We start from the raw sequence: 21,154 nt of genomic DNA on the forward strand, positions 1-21,154 counted from the left end.
GATTTAGCATGGAAATGTTTTCACCTTTGTGAAATGCCTCTTTTTGAAGAGGAACTGCTACATTTTACAAGTTTGGTTTTCACTGTGTCTATACATGCTGACTGTATCAAAAATATTTTATTCCCTGCTTATCTGCCAATATTAGGGTTTAATACAGAATTCCTTCATCTTGTACACCATTTGAGCTGAGAAATTGTCTTTGGTAATGTTTTGATATTTGATATAAAATACATGTATACATACTATATAGGGATTAGCAGCATGAACCGTAGCTCACTAGGATTACAGTACCATGTACTTCAGTTTTCTCCCAGCACATCATTTGTATCAGAAATAGTGTGGCCAGCAGGAGTAGGGAAGTGATTGTCCCCCTCTACTCGGCACTGGTGAGGCCGCACCTCTGTTACTACGTTCAGTTTTGGGCCCCTCACTACAAAAAAGACATGGAGTTGCTGGAGTGTGTCCAGAGAAGGGCAACGAAGCTGGTGAAGGGTCTAGAGCAGAAGTCTTATGAGGAGCGGCTGAGGGAACTGGGGTCGTTTAGCCTGGAGAAAAGGAGGCTGAGGGGAGACCTTCTTGCTCTCTACAACTACCTGAAAGGAGGTTGTAGTGAGGTGGGGGTTGGTCTCTTCTCCCAAGTAACAAGTGATAGGACAAGAGGAAATGGCCTCAAGTTGTGCCAGGGGAGGTTTAAATTGGGTATTAGGAAACACTTCTTGGCCAAAAGGGTTGTCAAGCATTGGAAGAGGCTGCCCAGGGAAGTGGTTGAGTCACCATCCCTGGAGGTATTTAAAAGATGTGTAGATGTGGTGGTTAGGGACATGGTTTAGTGGTGGACTTGGCAGTGTTAGGTTAACAGTTGGACTCGATGATCTTGAAGGTCTTTTCCAACCTAAATGATTCTATGATTCTATGATGATAAATAGGAGCGAGTCATTTTGTATTCTCCTGTGATTCGGTCATCCATAGCAGAAACTGCCTTATTCTTAGGTGGTGCAATGTTGATCCATAAGTATTCAAGGTTATTTCCTTTGATGAATCAGACATGGGTTATGCTATTCCTGATGCAAAGTGCCAGTGTCCTTCTCCCCAATCACTTTTCCTTAATAATGATAAACATTTCAGTTGATATTTTAATACTAGGTTCACCCAAACTTTCTGATCCAGTTTCAATAAGTTTAACAAGGCCTTAAGAGATTGGTTTTTTTTCTTTGGTTTTTTTTTCATTCTAGCTTAGTCTTCCTTCATTTGGTATAAACTGCTTCCCATCCTTTTCTGTTTCCATCTGTGATGCCATTTCCTGCCCTTGCCCTTAGTAGTTATGAAATTAGAAGTTTTCTTTCTGGTTTCCTTTTCTCTCTCCATCTGATTTTCCTTTTGGGTGTTTCATTGCTTCCCTCAATCCAGAACATGGATGCTTTCTGAATCTTGTCATCCAGAGAATAATGTTATGAAATTGAAAATAATAATGCAATGTGGACCTACAAAATTTCTTTGAGCCAAGAGAAATGCTAAAAACTCAACAACAAAAAAAAGTTGACCTTTGGATATGTTACAGAAACTGCTTTGGCCTTCTCTATATTGCTGTTAGAAACACATTGCCAAAAGCATGCTTTCTTCAGTCAATACTAGCTTCATCTCTAACCACTGCCAAAAAAGAAACTCTGAAAAGTGTGCTGTGGATGGTTATCTGTTGTGTATAGCATGTCCTCTTTACCATTCTGTCAGACTTCTCAATGTACCTTGCAACTTGGTCAGGTTAGAAACCATCTTAGTAAGAGCTCTGATACACGAAAGTTGAGTGACAGCTAGTTTTGTTCCTGGTATGGACAGTATCCCTTTTTGAAGCTGCTTTGCTTACACAGTTCTTAATTACGTACCTTTCATAACAGAATAATCCTGCTAAATACTTTTTTTCACTCTGGCTTACATTTTGCTCTCAGTGGCATAAACCACAGTGTTTTTATGCCATTATGGTACTAAAATCAGCTTTCCACAATGTGTATTCCGTATTTGATACTTGAAATGTGATTGTAAATCACCCTGTTTGAATGGCAGTTCACAGTGGCACTGAAGTTATTGTCTTCATCTCCATTAATTTCAGGGACAGAGTGGGTGGATCCAGAAGACCCAACAGTCATTGCGGAGACAGAGCTACTAGGGGCTGCAGCATCAATTGAGGCTGCAGCAAAGAAGTTAGAACAGCTGAAACCAAGAGCCAAGCCAAAGGTGAGTGTCCCTCCCCATTGTTTCTTTGAAGTTAATAAAGCAGAAGATGCATATAGCCCATATATTGGTGTATGCTTTGTTACTGTCCACGACTATGGTATAAACAATCAAACCTTGCATCAGTCTCAGTGCTACTAGACACTGCACTGGATGGAACTTACCCCTGAAGGAAGAGGGTGAAAGATGCTTTTCAGGGAGTGAGTCAAGCACCAGACATGAGCAAGCAAAGGAATAAAAGCCAAATGTTGGAAATGCTTTTAAGAGTTACAGTATCATTACTGTTGATTATTTACTTTTCTGTTTCCAAACACATTTTACTGATGTGAAAAGTCATTCTCACTTGCTTTCCTTTGAAGACCCTTTGTTCTTATCTGAATGTGTGTAGTATAGCAGGAGAAAACAGCAGCAACACAGAAGGGATTCAGCAGAATGCAAAAGATCTTCAGGATTTTCTGAGATTAAAACCATAGCATTTTATGCCATGCTAAAAGACTAGCTGCTTCAGTATCAAATCAGATATGTGGTATGACCATTTCTATTTAACTTTCCTGAAGGAAAATAAATTACAGTTCATTATGAAAACAAGTAGTGTTGCATGTTGCCAGGTCATTTCAAACATGTCTCTGAATATATTATATAAAATTAAGCCAACTATTTTCATGCATGGTACAGAGGGAATATATGGAAGTGCTGTTACTTATGGTTGTATGCATACCTCACAAGACTGAATCACAGAGGATTGCTACCTTTTGCCTAGTGTGGAATAACAGGCAGGTTTTAGAAGAAATTACCATGTTGCCTAGAATTGCATGTCTTTAAAATGAAAATCATGCTTTGGCTGTATAATTGACTTCAGGAAAGGACTATGTAAGTTTATGCTGCTTTGTAGGTGCAAAACTATTTTCTAAGTAAAGCTAATGAGAAGTCTTTCTAAAAAGCAGGGCCTCAAGAACATTCAGTGTTGGATGATTGTTTTCAGTGCAGGGTGGTATTTTGTCATTCAGGAACATCAGATGAAATAGTTCTTGGTAGCTTCACTCCTTGAGGACTTCCTACCCCCTCTGCTTAGTGATGGGAATAAATTAGCTCATGAAAAAGAAATGCTCTTTGTCCTGCTTTTTTTGACGAGTACATCCATTTTGTTTATAAAGAAAAATGGTCCTTTATAATGAGATTCTACAGAGCAGAGGACACAGGCTGAGTCTGAGGAGAGGAAGAGTCCTCCATCACCTTTTCTATACAATCACTGCACAATAGCATATGTGTGTTGCCTAGTAACCATGGAGCAGTTTCCTTCCAACATCTAAGCCACTCCAGGGTCATTGTAATTTCCTAGTGAATACAGATCCCACACCTGCTCCTCATTTAACATGCTAATTTGAGTAACCAGTCTGCCTGTGATTTATTGGTCTGTTTGTCATTTTCTGAAACTAACATTCATATCCAACTGTTTGTTTAATTTGGGATTTAAACAGCCTTTACATGCTTTTTTAGATGTTTAATTCCTTCCACAATATGGATTGTAATACACATCACAGGTACTAGGAAGATCGCAGAGTGGCTCAAATACCACTTTTTCTGCTGAAGACTTGTAGCTTGTATCCTCCCAGAGTAGGATTTCCTGCTTTGAACAGGCTCTGTCTTTCTGATGCTCATCTTCGACAACATACATAGTATTGTAGTGTGAATGCCTAGACTAGGTAAGGGCGTGATACAATTGGTTTTTCTTATGCTTAGCCTACAAAAAGCAGGAATAATAGCTAATTTCTACAATGGAACAGCTAGACCAATATCCTGCTTTGGTTAACAGTAATCATCATCAAGTGAACTTGCAGAGAAGTCCTTAGTTGGTAATTTTAGAATAATCTGCCTGCAGGAAATACCTCATCTTCATCATTATTACTTGGTGGCTGATTCTCTATTTTTGGGTAAGCTTCTGTTACTGGGGCAGGGAGTGGGAGTCATTTGATTTAGGTTTGAAATTTTCATCTTTGTGTGTTCCAGTATGTCTATTACCTCTAAAGAAAAAAAATCAATAGTTGAAGGTAGGGGTTTTTCTCATTTGTTCCACTATCTTAATTTTTTTGATACTTATGGATTTTTTTAATTCTTCTTTTCCTTGTTTTCTCTTCATATTTTTGCACCTGTCATACCCCCTTGATGTCTTAAACTGAGACCAATAGCATGAGATGTCTTTATTTTCCACTACTGGGATTCATCTTATCCCAGAGAACAATCCCTTATAAGACACAGACCTGCTAACAGCTGCCCATGTTTTATTGTATGATGCGTATTCTGTTTGCTTTAAATCCTGGTCATTTGTCTGCTGGTGAATGTGCTCCTAAAATGCTTAGTCCGCTAGTCCACTGCCCTGTTGATACCTTGTTAATATCTATCTGTCTTCTGAGCTTATATCTTGCAAACACTTTGAGGACTCTCTTAAGTAGGTGTTGTTACTCCTCCCCGTAACACAAAACCTGTTCGGTATTCTCATTGCAGTATTCACGGTGGGGAATGATCTGTGAAGCAATGAGATCTTTATTGTTTATTAAGCAAGTTTTGGCTGTCATATTTCCCTTAAATACAATTACGTTTTTCCTGAGGGTGGACTCCTTTTTTCTGTTTTCCATTCTTGAAGGGTCAAGTGTCTTGCAGTACAGCCACATATTCTTCCTGTTATGCAAATATGCCACTGGCTGTAAAATAACAACCCCCAAAATTAGTAATTTTTTGAAGAAGAAAAACATTTTGTCTAATAAAAACTACATGCTTCACTCATACTGGAAAAAGAACACTTTTAAGGAAAAAGGTGCAGTAGATGAGGTACGACAGCAGAGAGCATTGCTGTACCTACACTATTCTGTTGGTATGCTCTTCATGCTTCTATGCAGGCTTATGCCTTCAAACACAAGTGTCTTACGTAGTCAATAAGAGTTCCCTGCTGTTAGCTTTCAGCAGTTTGTCCTTTTTTTTTCCCAAGATGAATCAAACCTGGATGCCTTTTTCTGCAGGACTCTGTGTGATATGTTTGATATATTAGGTTGTTATTTAATCCAACTATATATCAAACATATTCCTACAGTGTCCTGCCCTGTCTCCGGGGGTTTTAACATAGTAGAAGGCAATATGAAGGAGTACATTCACTCACAAGCAGGCTTAGAAGACTTCCTGCACACTCCTAATCTAATCTGATTTAAAATATATACATGAAGGGCTCCTTTATCAGTAGAGTTGCTCTTGGAGGGACTTTTAAGTTGTGTAGGGCTTTTTATGACAGTGAGTAGCAGCTATGCCAAGAACTGACTTTCACTGAAATGGTTATTGTTTTCTGTGGCTCAGTGCAGTAACGTACCCATAGTGGTTTTCTCTTTATGAAATAGAAGATGAGACCTGCTACAAAATAAAATGGTTTGTCTTTTGTAATTTTTTTTTTCTACTGTTTAGCAATGAGATTGGGGGCTCATTTGTTCTCCTATTAACCCTGACTATTTATGCTACCTCTAATGATGGAGATTCTGTAGAAAACTGGTTAAAATACAGTACCAAAACATCTCAAATTACTCTTTTTTTAATGTCACAATCAACATTTTCAGGATATTTCATGCTACAGACTATGTAGCTACCCTAATAATTTTGGTTTGTCTGTTCTCGTGACTTCATTTTCCAATCCATTTATACCCATACATAGTCAATAACAGCTTACTAGTTTAAGCTTGTGGAAAAAGAGATGCTGATCTTCACGAGGGCTACTTGAGGAAGGAGAAGCTAATAATTTGTCTCATAGATCTGGTTTTCTAAAGAAACCGAAGTAGCCCTCTCAAGTAACTAAAGTCTTACAAGGTGAAATTTTCTGCCGTGTATCCCATTGCTCCTAACTTTGTTCATAAAGGCTGTGAACTGACACATTGTGAGGGTACTGTTGATGAGTGTGAACTTAGACAGTTCAGGACACACTCTTTAATAATGGGAACGGGTAGAAGAATTACTTCTCTTGTAGGGCGTTTTGCTGTGTTCAGTCTTGGACTGCTACGTGTCCTTGTTGCTAAGAAATGCTCTTTGGAGAGTACCGGCAGGTAAAACATAGCCACAGCGCTGACTGAACATTGTGCCTACTTTCCCATTTCAAACATGAGTATCCATCCCTCAGATGTCATACCTGAGAATGCTGAAGGAAGAACTGCAGGGAAGGACTAGAAAACAAGGATTTGTTAGAAAAGATGAAAACTCAACAGAAGTTCCACAGTTTGAGTGCTGCTCCACAGTGTAAGGCTGCTTCAAATAAATTCTCCACAGAAGGGATCAACTGTCAATAGAAAACTTCTTTCTTTTTTTCCAGAAATAAAAAGAAGTTGTGAGATGACAGGAAATGTAGGATTTGGAAGTTCGAGAAACTCAGGGTGTAGTTTCTTTTCCCCACCCCCCAAATTTCAATATAATTGGAAAGAAATTCATTTGGGACACAGGGGAAAAAAAAAAAATCTGTTATCTGGTGAGATACTAAGGTTTAGCTATCTGTTCTCCTGCTGAGCTTTACTTGCTGCTCCATGGCGGAAGTTAATCCAGTCATTCTACAATAGCATTCTCAGTAACGCAAGATTTGATTTCTCTGCATTCCCTTTGAAAGTAGTCATTTTTGCTTAGTACTTACGTGCAATATTTAGTCCACTCACTATGCAGAACTGAGTTCAGACAACTACTTTTCTTCAGCCTCTTTTTGGTGGCTGATTTTTCGCAAATTGAATACCATCTGGGCACATACACAGCTGCCTAATAGATCAGAGTACAGCCATGGGCATTTTATTAAACTTTACGAAAGAATGACACCTCCTTTATAATAAATAAGCAGATACTGAAATGCTCACTTGCTTAAGTTTGAATTCCTGACAACGCTGACCTGTAAAGAATAATACACAATATATTTTGTTATGTTGGAAATGAAAATTTAAAAACTCTCAATAATGGGGAGCCTTGGACAAAAGTAAAAGTGCAGTAACAGTCTGTTAAATTTACTGTCATCCAGTGGTACTTCTGCTGATATTTCAGTTTAAGTCTTTAGTCAACTTAAATCAAAGTCAACAATGCATCTATTTGAATAATGAAAAGAAATCTGATAGTGACTATACTCAATTCCAGTAGTCACTTTGGTTTTGTGATGTCATGATTGAAGTAAGAGTTTTATAAATAAGACTGTTGCATAAATTCAGGACCAATGTGATTACCACCTAGATAATAATGGTCATGATGTTACATTGCAAGCATTGCCAAAAATTCATGTGGAATGTGACTTGCTCACTTTACAAAGCAATTTCTTATACTCTTATTACAAAGACATATGCTTCAGTTGATGGGATTAGCCCAATAGTAAGGCAAGAGAAATACTTTTCCCTGAATTAGGTGGCTTTGCCTAAAGGATAAGAAAAACTTTAAAGTGCCAGACAACTTCATCTACACATCAGTTTTTATTTTCAGATCATTCAGTTTTTCTGGTGTCTGTGGATGCTACGGTTTCATCTCCTGGACTTTGTTTTAGTTATATGGCAGTTATGTGAAGTGTTGCAGGACTGAGCACTGCTTGATGCACCCTTTTGTAATGATTTGTAATTACTCATAATTATCTTTTATTATTTTATAATTTACTAATATTTCATCAGATTGCCGTGACAGGAGAACTAAACCTGACTTAAATTTAGATGGATGCGCTTAGACTGGTAAATGAAGTGCCCAGTTTTCTAACTCAAAACCTACTTAGCTGGTGTTCCTAAAGTTAGTTATTTGACACAAGAATGCTGTGGTTGAATAAGTTGGAAGAAACCTGTATTTCAAAAGCCTCATCTCTCACAAGGTGGTCTGTTCTGGTATAGTATCCACTAGCCCTACTGGTCATACTGCATTGGATTCTGGTAGGCTTGTGATTTGATCACGAACAAAATACATTCTGTTGGTTTATTTTGTATAAAAAACAATCAGAATACGTGGCCCAGGCCTGGTTCTGTTCAAAGTAACAATAACCATTTATCTCTATCTATTTTGTTAACTGTTCAGAAGCTAGTAAGCGTGCTTAAATAGATAAATGTTTTCAGTATTTGTTTAAATGATTAGAAAGTCAGGGAAGTTGTTGTTTTATGGAACAATAGATTTGCATTTTAAATAGCAAGAAATCTCATTAGGAACAGCTGATGTCTCTATTTGCACATGCTTGCTGAAAGACACGTTTGGATGACTGAAGTGTTCCAGACAGACCTTTGGAACTTCATAACTCCAAGATGACTAAACTGGACTGCTTCACAATGCTGCTCTCTGTGAAATGACAGCTCTTACCAAAAGCTGTTAAATCTATGCACTTGCTTGGTATCTACGTTACATTTCTTAGTACAGGTGAATGAGACAATATACATTTATCACTGTTCTTTTTTAATGCTTTAAGTCTTTAAGTATTTAGAAAATGCTCTACCTAGTTTAGTAATCCTGGAAGCCAGTATTATAGCACTAGAAAGATACTTTTGATATGGAAAACCAAGAATTTCTTTCAGACCTGCACTTTTCTGAATGTAGTTTTGAGTAGCCCTTGTGGAGGTAACGTGTTAGAAAGTTGAAGCCAATTCTTTAAGTATCTTGTGCGATACTCAATTTCCCATGTGAGCAGCCACAAGGGCAACTTAATATTTAAACTCACTTATGTTGACTCCCAGCTTTAGTCCACAGGAAACTCCTTTGCAGAAAATGATGTTGTAGGTCTTGTTGAATTTACTGATGTGTTCCAAAATCTTCTTGTCTCATTTTGTGTATGTCCTCAATCTTGAAAATACAACTGCTTTCAGGTGAATAATGTGTGACATTGTTCTTTCTTGGTTGTAGCAAGCAGATGAGACTCTGGATTTCGAAGAACAGATCCTGGAAGCAGCTAAATCCATTGCAGCTGCTACCAGTGCCCTTGTGAAGTCAGCTTCAGCAGCCCAGAGAGAACTGGTGGCACAGGGAAAGGTCGGTAAACAGGACAAGTAGCAACAGTGGGGGGGGGGAAGCATCAAAATTGAATCTAGTTTCTTAACTGTTCTGTGTTAAAACAGTAGCAAAGGAGCTTGGAATGACTAATGAAAATGTAAATCTTTTCCTTGCTCATCACAATACATAACCCAGGCCTGGTTCTGTTTAAAAAAAAAAAACAAAAAAACCAAACAAAACAAACACAATTATGCTTATTTAAACCTCGCAAGTGTAATCAAGTGTTTGGCTGTTCAGATGTTTCAGCTGTGGGGAGTTTTTGTTTGTGGTGTCTTTTTCATTTTGTGAAGATCTGTGATTCAAGCTAGTAATGTATAGTCCCACAAGACAGCTTTGGGATCCAAAAACAAATGCACAGTATACAATACCACTCTGGACCAGAATAGCAAAGGACCTCACTAACTGTGCCCTCAATGTTTTGTTGTCTGCTTCAATGGGGACACAGGCCTGCATGCAAATTCAGTACATTTAAGTGGACGTGCTTGTAAGTATTGTTGGGACCAATGGAAAGAGTGCTTATAACGTGTCATCCTTTTGGTCTGGTCACGATTGAGGTCTTTGTAATTCATTTCATATCCATCACTGGTTTTTTTTCCCAGTTAATACACTTTGAAACTTAAAATCTGAACATCTAACAGATGCGTGGCCTGTGAGAACAATTTGTTATAGGATCATTGTTTTTGTATAGTTGTGGTTTCCAATTTCATCTAGTTCTTTATTCTGAGCAGACTGTGTCATGGATCCTGTCACAAAAGTGCTATGCTGTCTACTTCAGCTAGCATTCCTGGGGAGCTTGTGCTTTTAGTTCCAGCAGGAGCACAGAGCACTTGTTTCAGAACAATAGTGATGTAACTGTTTCAAAAGACCCACCATAAGCTGTAGCTATGGAATTTATCAATAATGCATAAAAAGAGATATTATTAATACCCATTGAAATGTGGCTGTGGAGACAGTCCAAAAAATGAGAATTCTGACTTACCTGCTTCGCTTAGATTATTGTGCAGCCTGCTTTTATGTGATAAGACCTGTTCTTATTTACTTTCATTATGAAATAAAGCTTGCTTTACTTTCCTCACCACCACTGTAAAGTTATACAGAATAATACAGAATGTATTTCTATCCTGGTACCAGCTCTGAATCTCCCTCAGGTTGTTTTGGCTTCTTTGCTCCCACAGATACGTTTCTGTTTGTGTCTTTCAGATTGAAGCTAACAGCAATTGCATCCTATTCCATCCAAATCCAGATAATTACTAAAACCACTTTAATCTGTCTGAGGAAAGCTGTAGCTTGCTGTTCCAACAGAAGCACATCTGTGAAATATAGTGCCATATTAACAGATCTGTTCAGCCTGCTTTACTGAATTTAGCCGTTTTGCTTTATGCATCATTCTTACTATAGTAACTTGCTGAAAGATCAGGAATTTTTGCAGCAAATGGCTTTTACTGATAGTTTCTTGCCTGCTCGGAGGATCTGCAAATGATACTGTGGTCTTTAAGGGAAGAAATTAATCCCAACCAAAATCAAAATTTAATGAAACATCAAACTTCAGCATTGTGTGTGGCACATCCTCTCATTATGATACTTCTCACAAATAAATAAAGCCATTAAGATACTTCTGAAATAATGAAGCCCTAACCTGTTTTCCTTCTTTCTTTACTAATACTAGCGCTTAGGTAATTGTCACTATGGGGTATCCTCTGACTGCCTGTATCTCCAGGTCAGCCAGAAGTACAGGAAGCTGGCTTCTAAAATGACTGACCAAATTCTTGCCCATAGTGAATGGCTCCAACCTGCCCAGTGGGAAGATTTTGTTATTGATATCGGGGAAAATGTTTTGCTTTTGTAAGAAACCTTCTGAGGCATGTGGTATGGACTCCTCCCAGAAAAGCATGGCTGGCACGTAGGTGGGAAGGACAAGTTTGATATGCTCCACATTTGTCGCTTCAGTACTGAACAGTAAATGGTACTGACTATTGGCTTAGATGCCTCACTGACCTTTTTATTTGGTATGGAGGCAATGGGAAATTCTTACCCAACTGCATGGATGTGTGCGAACCAGGCACGTTATTGTTCCAAATAGATTTCTGACATTGCTTGGTAAAGGCTGTGAAAGTATCTTACAGGGCAAATTGGTGCAATATTGTAGTTGAAGAGTTTGCTAAAGAAGTTTTAAGTGAAACTACTTTCCCCTGTGGAATTGTTATAAAAGAATTAATTTGATGTTAGGCAACTGTTTCCATTTCTGCAGTATAGATGAAGTCTGGGAAGTTGGATCTGATCTATCTTCTTCCACACCACCCCCGTATTCACTTGCTCACACGTGTGCACACACACAAAATTCAGACACCACTAACTAGACTCCTGTATCTGTGGTCTACTTAAAATATGTTTTCTGGGGATGATTATGCAAGAAAACCTTGAAACCTAAAGAATTCAGGGACCTAGTGTATTCTTTTGTATAACTGATTTCTCAGTTATACAAAAGGAAGTGCCCCAAGGATGGGGCACTTCAAGCAGCATAGCAAGTTGGACACTAGATGAGCAGGCAGATGCATGCTGGAAGCACACTTACTCTGACAACTAACTTTCAGTTGGATTTTCTGCTCCTGTATGTGCTGGGCATAGTTGCAGGTGCACGTATTTCCTTTTCTCATGGATTACTGTTTGTCTAAATCTGAGACAAAGCAATTGTATTTTCTGTTTCATTGTAAGCCATCTGTGAACTGTTTTTTCAGGTTGGAGCAATCCCTGCAAATGCAGCTGATGATGGACAGTGGTCTCAGGGACTTATTTCCGCTGTGAGTACCTACTTCTCTTAAGGAAAACTAGCACCTTCTCTGAAGAAATAACAACCTGTGAGAATACAGTGACTTTTTTTACTGTCTCCTAGGCCCGAATGGTGGCAGCTGCAACCAGCAATCTCTGTGAAGCAGCTAATGCCTCAGTACAAGGCCACGCTAGTGAGGAGAAGCTCATCTCATCTGCCAAACAAGTGGCAGCTTCTACAGCACAGTTGCTTGTGGCTTGCAAAGTGAAGGCTGATCATGACTCTGAAGCCATGAGGAGGCTACAGGTACTTGTATTCTTGATTACTGAAAAACCATAGTGGTGCTATGTAAACGCTGTTTTAGCACTGCATGAACAAGCCCCACATTTTAGGAATAGTTTCTTGAATTTTCAGAATGCTGTTCAGTTTTTCTTCCTTGTGGGATTCCAGGGCATTCTCATTCATCAAGGATGAAGTGATTGTGCGTTTGTCATTATTCAGCAGTAGCTACAGCTCACTTTACTCCTTGTTTTATTCTTCATTTTTAAAAGATGTTGAGAGATGCAAATGTTGACTGGCCTGTGCCAAGCCCTGGTTTAGGTGCAATATTGATAGATTCATATTCATGATAAGCCACAGAAATACGCAAGCTGAGAATGTTTAATATGTGCATTTTTATAGCGACTGAGTATAGTTGGTTTCTCTGCAATTATTCTGCATGCAGTTAGACTCCCAGTGAGCTTGCAGACAGGTAAGCATGCTGAACTTGGTTGTACATGAGTATCCTCCTGACCTCTGCAAGGTTATGCATATGTTCAACAAAGTACTCGCCTAAGTGCCAGCCTGGGTTGTGGCCAGTTTTCCTTTGTTTCTAGGAGTCAAGAGACAGCAATTGTAGACAGCACATTTCTAAAATGGAGAATCATTGTCAGACAAAAACAAGAACAGAAGCTGATGCAACATCTCAACTAAAGTCTGATTTAACTTTTTTACATGAAACTGGTTCCCTTTTACATTACACATCCCTTTCATGTTGAGCTTCTCTGAACTATAACTGAATTAACACTGTGTTACGATGGGTGCAATCTAATGTCTCCAGAATTTTGTTTAAGGGTGTTCATTTTAAAAATTACTTCAGCCTTCTCTAACATCGTGTCCTGCAGGCTCAGCCTGGAATGTAAGAACTATTTCAACTCCTTTTTTCACACCATCAACATGGAGTATCTTTGGTGATGGTGAAATTTCCCCTTTTTCTCATATTTGCACAGATGCTACTAATGGACACTCAATATATTAACAGTTCATGTACGGATAGGTAGAATCAAGTCCAACAGAAATACATATGACTAAGTATCTGTTTGAGCAAGAGGAAACGATGTCGTCATTTTTTTTTTTTTCAAAGTAGAAAAATGGGTTAAATATTTAGGAGGAAAAAATAAATGTATGAGTGTGTGAAAAATCTGTTTCTATAGAAAACAGTGGCATGTTAATGTTATCTCTAGGGATGAGATGGTTGTAGTGCTTTATAGTGGATTTATATAGACTGACTTTGTCAAGGGTCTGTGGGGGAGATACCAGTAACTGGAACATAATTCTGACTGTAATGCACTTTAATATCCAAATGCCAAGATGGGTCTGAAGGAATTTTAAACACAGAACAACAATAGAAACAGCAACAAAATCAAGTACTAGTGGCTGTGTTTTCTCAGCTCTGCCAGGAAATTCAGGGTACTCAGTCGCTGTAGGCAAATATTATTAAATAAACATCGAATGTGAAAAGTTGGAAGGGAATGTGAAAAGGAAATGAGCCCAAGCATGGATCAAAATTGAATTTTGCTGCTTTACCAAGCTTCATATTAGTCCCAAAATGAATAATGAAGGGAAAAGCAGTTTGCACCTGGAAATAATGTCCTTTATCATAGCAAAACCAGTGAGTTGATCATAGAATCATAGAATCATTTAGGTTGTAAAAGACCTTTAAGATCATCAAGTCCAACCGACTTACGCAAGGTTAACCTAGCACTGCCAAGTCCACCACTAAACCATGTCCCTAACCACCACATCTACACGTCTTTTAAATACCTCCAGGGATGGTGACTCAACCACTTCCCTGTGCAGCCTGTTCCAATGCTTGACAACCCTTTTGGCCAATAAATTTTTCCTAATATCCAATCTAAACCTCCCCTGGCACAACTTAAGGCCATTTCCTCTTATCCTATCACTTGTTACTTGGGAGAAGAGACCGACACCCACCTCGCTACAACCTCCTTTCAGGTAGGTGTAGAGAGTGATAAGGTCTCCCCTGAGCCTCCTTTTCTCCAGGCTAAACAACCCCAGTTCCCTCAGTTGCTCCTCGAAAGACTTGTGCTCTAGACCCTTCACCAGCTTCGTTCCCTTCATTGGACACGCTTCAGCACCTCAATGTCTCTCCTGTAGTGAGGGGCCCAAAACTGAACACAGCATTCAAGGTGTGGCCTCACCAGTGCCAAGTAGAGGGGGATGATCACTTCCCTACTCCTGCTGGCCACGCTATTCCTGATATGAGCCAGGATGCTATTGGCCGCCTTGGCCACCTGCGCACACTGCTGGCTCAGCGACCAACACTCCCAGGTCCTCCTCTGCTGGGCAGCTTTCCAGCTACTCTTCCCCAAGCCTGTAGCGTTGCATGGGGTTGTTGTGACCCAAGGGCAGGACCTTGCACTTAGCCTTGTTGAACCCCATACAATTGACCTCAGCCCATCGATCCAGCCTGTCCAGGTCCCTCTGCAGAGCCTTCCTTCCCTCAAGCAGATCAACACTCCCGCACAACTTGGTGTCGTCTGCAAACTTTCTGAGGGTGCACTCGATCCCCTCGTCCAGATCATTGATAAAGTTATTAAACAGAACTGGCCCCAACACAGAGCCCTGGGGAACACCACTTGTGACCGGCCACCAACTGCAGTAAACTCCATTCACCACCACCCTTTGGGCCCGGCCATCCAGACAGTTCTTTAGCCAGCGAAGAGTACACCCGTCCAAGCCATGAGCCGCCAGTTTCTCTAGGAGAATGCTGTGGGAAACGGTGTCAAAGGCTTTACTGAAGTCTAGGTAGACAACATCTACAGCCTTTCCCTCATCCACTAAGCGGGTCACCTTGTCGTAGAAGGAGATCAGGTTAGTCAAGCAGGACCTGCCTTTCATAAACCTGTGCTGACTGGGCCTGATCACCTGGTTGTCCTGTACGTGCCATGTGATGGCACTCAAGATGATCTGCTCCATAACCTTCCCCGGCACCAAGGTCAGACTGACAGGCCTGTAGTTCCCCAGATTCTCCTTCCAGCCCATTTTGTAGATGGGCGTCACATTTGCTAATCTCCAGTCAACTGGGACCTCCTTGGTTAGCCAGGACTGCTGGTAAATGATTGAAAGTGGCTTGGTGAGCGCTTCCGCCAGCTCCCTCAGTACCCTCGTGTGGATCCCACCCAGCCCCATAGACTGGTGAGTGTCTAAGTGGTGGAGCAGGTCACTAACCATTTCCCCCTGGATTATGGGGGCTTCATTCTACTCCCTGTTCCTGTCTTCCAGCTCAGGGGGCTGGGTACCCGGAGAACAACTGGTCTTACTCTTAAAGACTGAGGCAAAGAAGGCATTAAGTCCCTCAGCCTTTTCCTCATCTTTTATCACTATGTTTCCCCCTGTGTCCAATAAAGGATGGAGATTCTACTTAGCTCTCCTTTTGTTGCTAATGTATTTATAGAAACACTTTTTATTGTCTTTTATGGCAGTAGCCAGATTAAGTTCTAGTTGGGCTTTGGCCCTTCTGATTTTCTCCCTGCATAACCTCACGACATCTTTTTAGTCCTCCTGAGTTGCCTGCCCCTTCTTCCAAAGGTCATAAACTCTCCTTTTTTTCCTGAGTTCCACCCAAAGCTCTCTGTTCAGCCAGGCCGGTCTTCCGCCCCGCCGGGTCATCTTTCGGCACGTGGGACAGGCTGCTCCTGCGCCTTTAAGATTTCCTTCTTGAAGAATGTCCAGCCTTCCTGGACTCCTTTGCCCTTCAGGACTGCTTCCCAAAGGACTCTGTCAGCCAGTCTCCTAAATAGGCCAAAGTCTAGCCTCCGGAAGTCCAAGGTAGCAGTTCTGCTGACCCCCCTCCTTAGTTCTCCAAGAATCAAACTGTCATTTTGTGATCGCTATGCCCAAGACAGCCTCCAACCATCACATCACCCACAAGTCCTTCTCTGTTCACAAACAACAAGTCCAGCAGGGCACCTTCCCTAGTTGGCTCACTCACCAGCTGTGTCAGGAAGTTATCTGCCACACACTCCAGGAACCTCCTAGACTGTTTCCTGTCTGATGTATTTCCAGCAGACATCCGGTAGGTTGAAGTCCCCCACAAGAACAAGGGCTAGTGATTGTGAGGCTTCTCCCAGCTGCTTATAGAATATTTCATCTGCCTTTTCATCCTGGTTGGGTGGTCTATAAGAGACTCCCACCATGATATCTGCCTTGTTGGCCTTCCCCCTGATTCTTACCCATAAACACTCAGCCCTATCATCACCATCATTAAGCTCTAGACAATCAAAATACTCTAACATACAGGACTACCCCACCACCTCTCCTTCCTTGCCTATCCCTTCTGAAGAGTTTATAGCCATCCATTGCAGCACTCCAGTTGTGTGAGTCATCCCACCATGTTTCTGTGATGGCAACTATATCATAGTTTTCCTGCTGCACAATGGCTTCCAGCTCCTTTTCTTTGTTGCCCATGCTCTGTGCATTGGTGTAGATGCACTTCAGTTGGGCTATTGATCCTGCCACCTTTTTGGGGGAAGAAGCCCTAATTCCTACGTGACCATTCTCAGGCACTTCCGTGGTTTCTAACATATTCGTAACCCTTGTGTCCTTGCTGCCGCGTGGATCTCCATCCCCTACCTCCACTGAGATGGCAGACCAAAGGACCTTGCTAGCACACTGTCCCTCAAACTTTGGCGTGCTGCCCTCAGGCTTATCTCTAGTGAGCCTTTTATCCCTTTCCCCCTTCACATCTAGTTTAAAACTCTTTCAATGAGCCCTACTAACTCCAGTGCAAAGATCCTTTTCCCTTCTTTGGGACAGGTGTACCCCGTCTGTCACCAGCAGGCCTGGTGTCATATAGATCAACCCATGATCAAAAAAACCCAAAATTCTGCGGGTGACACCAGGCTCGGAACCAGGTATTGATCTGCTGGCTCTTCCTGTTTCTTCCCTCATCATTCCCTGCAACCGGAAGAACACTACTTGTGCTCCTGATCCCTTAACCAGTCGTCTCAAGGCCCTGAAGTCTCTCTTGATTGCCCTCGGACTTCTAGTTGCAGCTTCATCACTGCCTACTTGAAAAATCAATAATGGATAATAATCTGAGGGCCGTACCAGGGCAGGAAGTTTTCACATCTTTTACACGGGCCCCAGGGAGGCAGCAGACTTCCCTAAGAAGTGGGTCTGGTCTGCATATTGGGCCTTCCGTTCCCTTCGGAAGGGAGTCTCCTATTACAATGACCCGTCTTTTTTTCTTTCTGGAAGCAGTTTTGATGCAGGGCGTAGGCTGACTTAACCTTGGCAACACCTCAAAGCTAGATGAACCATCATCCTCGTCATTGTTCAGTTCCACTTGCAGAGCCTCATACCTATTATGCAAGGGCACCTGTGAAGGTGGGGTAGTCACATAGGAGACACGCCTGCTGCACCAGGCAGGAATGATGTCTACCAAATATTTTTACTGGTGGATTTGTCAAAACTACTGAGGCTTTTCAGCTGGCTTTGCCTCCAGCACAGATGTTTTCACATAACTTTAATCAGTAGGTTAGGTTCAGGAGTTTGAGTGTATTAGTTTTCTCTTTCCTACTCCACAAACAACTGCAAGCTTTGGGAGAAGACATTTGAACTGTATTTCCCATGAATGCTAACTTGGAATGCACTGTTAAAGAGTCTGTTCCAAAACTTAATGAAACAAATGGAAGTGTTTCTGTTCTCTTTGGATGAGCTCCAGACTGAGCAGAGCACATTTCAAATAATTTGTCCTTGGGTCATTTCAGGTGGGAAGAGAGTTAAGTTGAAAGGGAGATGAAGCTGGAAATATGGAATAGGACTGGGGGGAGGGTGGGGAGCAGGTTCAGAGCTGGTCCATGTGGCTTCCCCTCCTAGTGCTGCATTTCCAGCTTGTGAGAGCAGGCTGTCTTGGCTAGCAGCCTGCGTGGAAACGAGTGTTCCCAGTACACATCACACCTGGGGACATCAGGAACCACAGGACAGAGAACTCTACTCCCATTCTCTCTCAACTGCCTGTCACAACACTGCAAGTACCTTTTTCTGCACATTGTGAAGGCATTAGTGTTGTTTATTGGTGGTGTTGACTGATGTGCTGTTAGATACTAGGGTTTAGGGTTTAATACACCCTTACTGGATCAGACCAAAAGTTCATTAAGCCCAGTCTATATCCTGATTCCAGCAGTGGCCACTAGGAAATGCTTAGAGAAGCAAGTAAGAACAGGGTAAGCATGTGTGATACTATTCTCTACTATGTTCTTAGATTCCAAGCATTTTCAACTCGGGAACCTCCCAAGCCAGATGCAGATTCTGTATGTTTAGTAACCCTCAGTGGTTTTCTCCTCTTAATTTATCCACTCCTCCTTGACCCCATGTAAACTTTTAGAGTCTAATTAACACTTCTTGGGCAGTAGATTAAGCTAGGACAGCTGTACCTATGTCTCTTCCAATCTGCTTCTGCTGGTTTAAATCCACACAGTACGAATAGCTGAATGACATGCAGATCCACTCTTGTAGAACACAGGTCTCAAGTTTCATTTACAGGATAGGCACCTTCCAAGTGCAGGGGTTCTAGCAGGATTTAACCATTCACATCCTTCTCTTCATGAAGTATTCAGTTATTCTTGAGAGTACCTGGTACAAAGTAATGCTGTGCAGTATTACAGAAGTCAGTTTGAGTAGTGATACATTCATGTCACTTTGACCAGGCTATGTTACTGAAGCAGTGTTGATAACATGTTGCTTCTGGTATCTCAACTAAATTCTTCACAATTAAGTAAGATATCTCTCCATAGCATTCCACTGTGCACTGAAGACTTACCCATGGTAACAGGTGATCTAGGTGTTTCTCTTGCTTGGGAGGTGGGAGTATCTTTGAATGGTGCTCTGTCCCATTCTCTAAAGATGTTTCTTTGCTAAAGCACTTGAAATACATTTGGGGGCCCACCTTTCAGTATTTGTATGTATAACTGAGTAAACATATAGCTAGGTCCCCCAGTCAGTCCCTCAGAATGAGTGACCCATGACCCCTCTTAGCACTAAGTCCACATCAGCCCAGAAGTTTCTTTTCCTGCCTCTGTCCTGACATTGATGAATAGATAAAGAGGTGGAAAGGAGGAGGATTCCAGTAAGAGCCAAGAAGGAGGCATAGGTCAAATTTTGGTCTATCAACCAATTTAAAATACGAAACATCAGACATAAGACTTATCTGGAACTTACAAATTTAAAAGACTGCCAGTGGTATATGAAAGATCTCATTTACACCTCCATGTGCAGTACCATTAAACCATGTACCATTCTTCTCCCAGAGCCAGCTTTCCACCACTTTCACCAGCTCTTAGTACACTGGAGCAAATTCAGTGCCAGACCTTACGATGCTGAGCACTATACTACCATCACCTGTCTGCACAGGGTATTTCCTAGCCAATGGTCTCCAAGACCTCAGTGCTTCAAAAACGGTGACAGCTCCATCTTTTAGCTTTAGCAGAGGAGAGGTTTGCATTTTCTTTGTGACGAGGACTCTTCTTCCACTGATCTCCATGGGGATCACAGTAGGAGATTCCAAGGCCACTCCCCTGGTATCCTCCTCTGTATCCATTAAACCAGTGCCTGTGGACATGGTCATTACTGAGCATGCAGTGTGGAATCTCTACTGCCAATATGTATTATAGGATAGCAAAGATAGCTTTATCAATGTTAGAATGCAGATCGCTTAGTTACCTTTTTTCTTTTTGATGCACAATTGCTGACACTACTCAGTTTAGATAACAAAAGATGTATTACAAATGTTTAACTGTTTATTTTGAGAATTTTTAAGGAAATAAAAGTTTAAATGTGAGATAGTCATGTCTGTGTAAGTGTCTAATTTGCCCTGATGAAAGTCCATTAATTAAAAACTTCATTGCCTTAAAATGTTTCTTTATACTACCTTTCATTTTCTGTTGTTCTTCCTCAAAAAAAAAAAATCTGATCAGTGTTGTGCATAACATAACTTGCCATTTCATTCACTGTTTTATTTCAAACTATAGGGGAAAAAATCTTGTTTGTGACTTTCCCAACTTCCAGTGTCTTAAATAAAGGAATTCTTTTCCTCTCTGTACCATTGATTTTGAAAGTTTAATTTGCTTTTCACTGGGAAAAACAAAACAAAACACACCTTTCCTGTGTAGTCAAGCAAAGATGTTTTAGTTTTGACGCTCAGATGAGTCCATGTTAGTTATGCATTGTTGTTATTACTAAATTTCTTTTGTCCTTTTCAAAGGCTGCAGGAAATGCTGTCAAGCGAGCATCAGACAATCTTGTCAGGGCGGCCCAAAAAGCAGCATTTGGGAAAGCAGAGGATGACGACGTTGTGGTCAAAACAAAGTTTGTGGGTGGCATTGCTCAGGTTGGTACAATCACCCAAGAAGTAAAGCAGAGAAAACCTGTCACAGAAAGGTAGCATAGTGTTACAATGTCCATCTGCTGCATTGCAGGCTGGACAAATCTATGTAGAAATCTACGCTAAAATACTTGATGCCTCATTGTTAGGTAACCACTGACATGACAGCAAAGTGATATGTTGTAAGATGTCTACACTTCTTCATTGCTCGTTTAACATAATAGCAGTTACCATTGTCCAATATCTTTTATTTTTGTTCTGATGAAGTTAATGGTTCTTTTCAGACTTCTCTTATGTACTTTAAATATTCTCAAATCTTAATGGAACACTAGTTTTGTATGTACATAATCAAAGAAATAGAGAGTGAGAGATAAGAACTGATGACATTTTGTTACTGTGACCATAATAAATATGGGGAAATAATAACAATATTTAAAAATAGATTCCAAGGCTTTGAGGTTGTACCAACTTCTGGATTCACTGTTATGAAT

At 40.8% G+C, this 21,154-nt stretch overlaps 1 protein-coding gene and 1 long non-coding RNA gene across 16 annotated transcripts in view; one reads left to right on the forward strand and one right to left on the reverse strand.

Moving 5' to 3' along the window:
• The window catches only part of TLN2 (talin 2), a 224,626-nt gene that overhangs the window by 201,078 nt on the left and 2,394 nt on the right, over positions 1–21,154 (forward strand). For all 9 annotated transcript variants that reach the window (XM_072871155.1, XM_072871160.1, XM_072871154.1 and 6 more), the window contains 5 exons: positions 2,105–2,229; positions 9,085–9,210; positions 11,967–12,029; positions 12,122–12,304; positions 20,544–20,669. In XM_072871155.1, coding sequence (XP_072727256.1) covers positions 2,105–2,229; positions 9,085–9,210; positions 11,967–12,029; positions 12,122–12,304; positions 20,544–20,669 — 623 coding nt within the window. The remainder of the gene's footprint in view (positions 1–2,104; positions 2,230–9,084; positions 9,211–11,966; positions 12,030–12,121; positions 12,305–20,543; positions 20,670–21,154) is intronic.
• The window catches only part of LOC140656006 (uncharacterized), a 46,300-nt gene continuing 30,114 nt past the window's right edge, over positions 4,969–21,154 (reverse strand). For 4 of the 7 annotated variants that reach the window (XR_012043923.1, XR_012043927.1, XR_012043928.1 and 1 more), the window contains one exon: positions 4,969–9,192. This is a non-coding gene — a long non-coding RNA (uncharacterized lncRNA). Of the gene's footprint in view, positions 9,193–18,717; positions 18,933–20,438; positions 20,707–21,154 lie in introns of all 7 variants that reach the window. The other 3 variants (XR_012043925.1, XR_012043926.1, XR_012043924.1) reach the window with 3 other exon arrangements.

Source organism: Ciconia boyciana, chromosome 8, assembly GCF_034638445.1.
Source record: "Ciconia boyciana chromosome 8, ASM3463844v1, whole genome shotgun sequence".
In the NCBI taxonomy this organism is placed as follows: Eukaryota; Metazoa; Chordata; class Aves; order Ciconiiformes; family Ciconiidae; genus Ciconia; species Ciconia boyciana.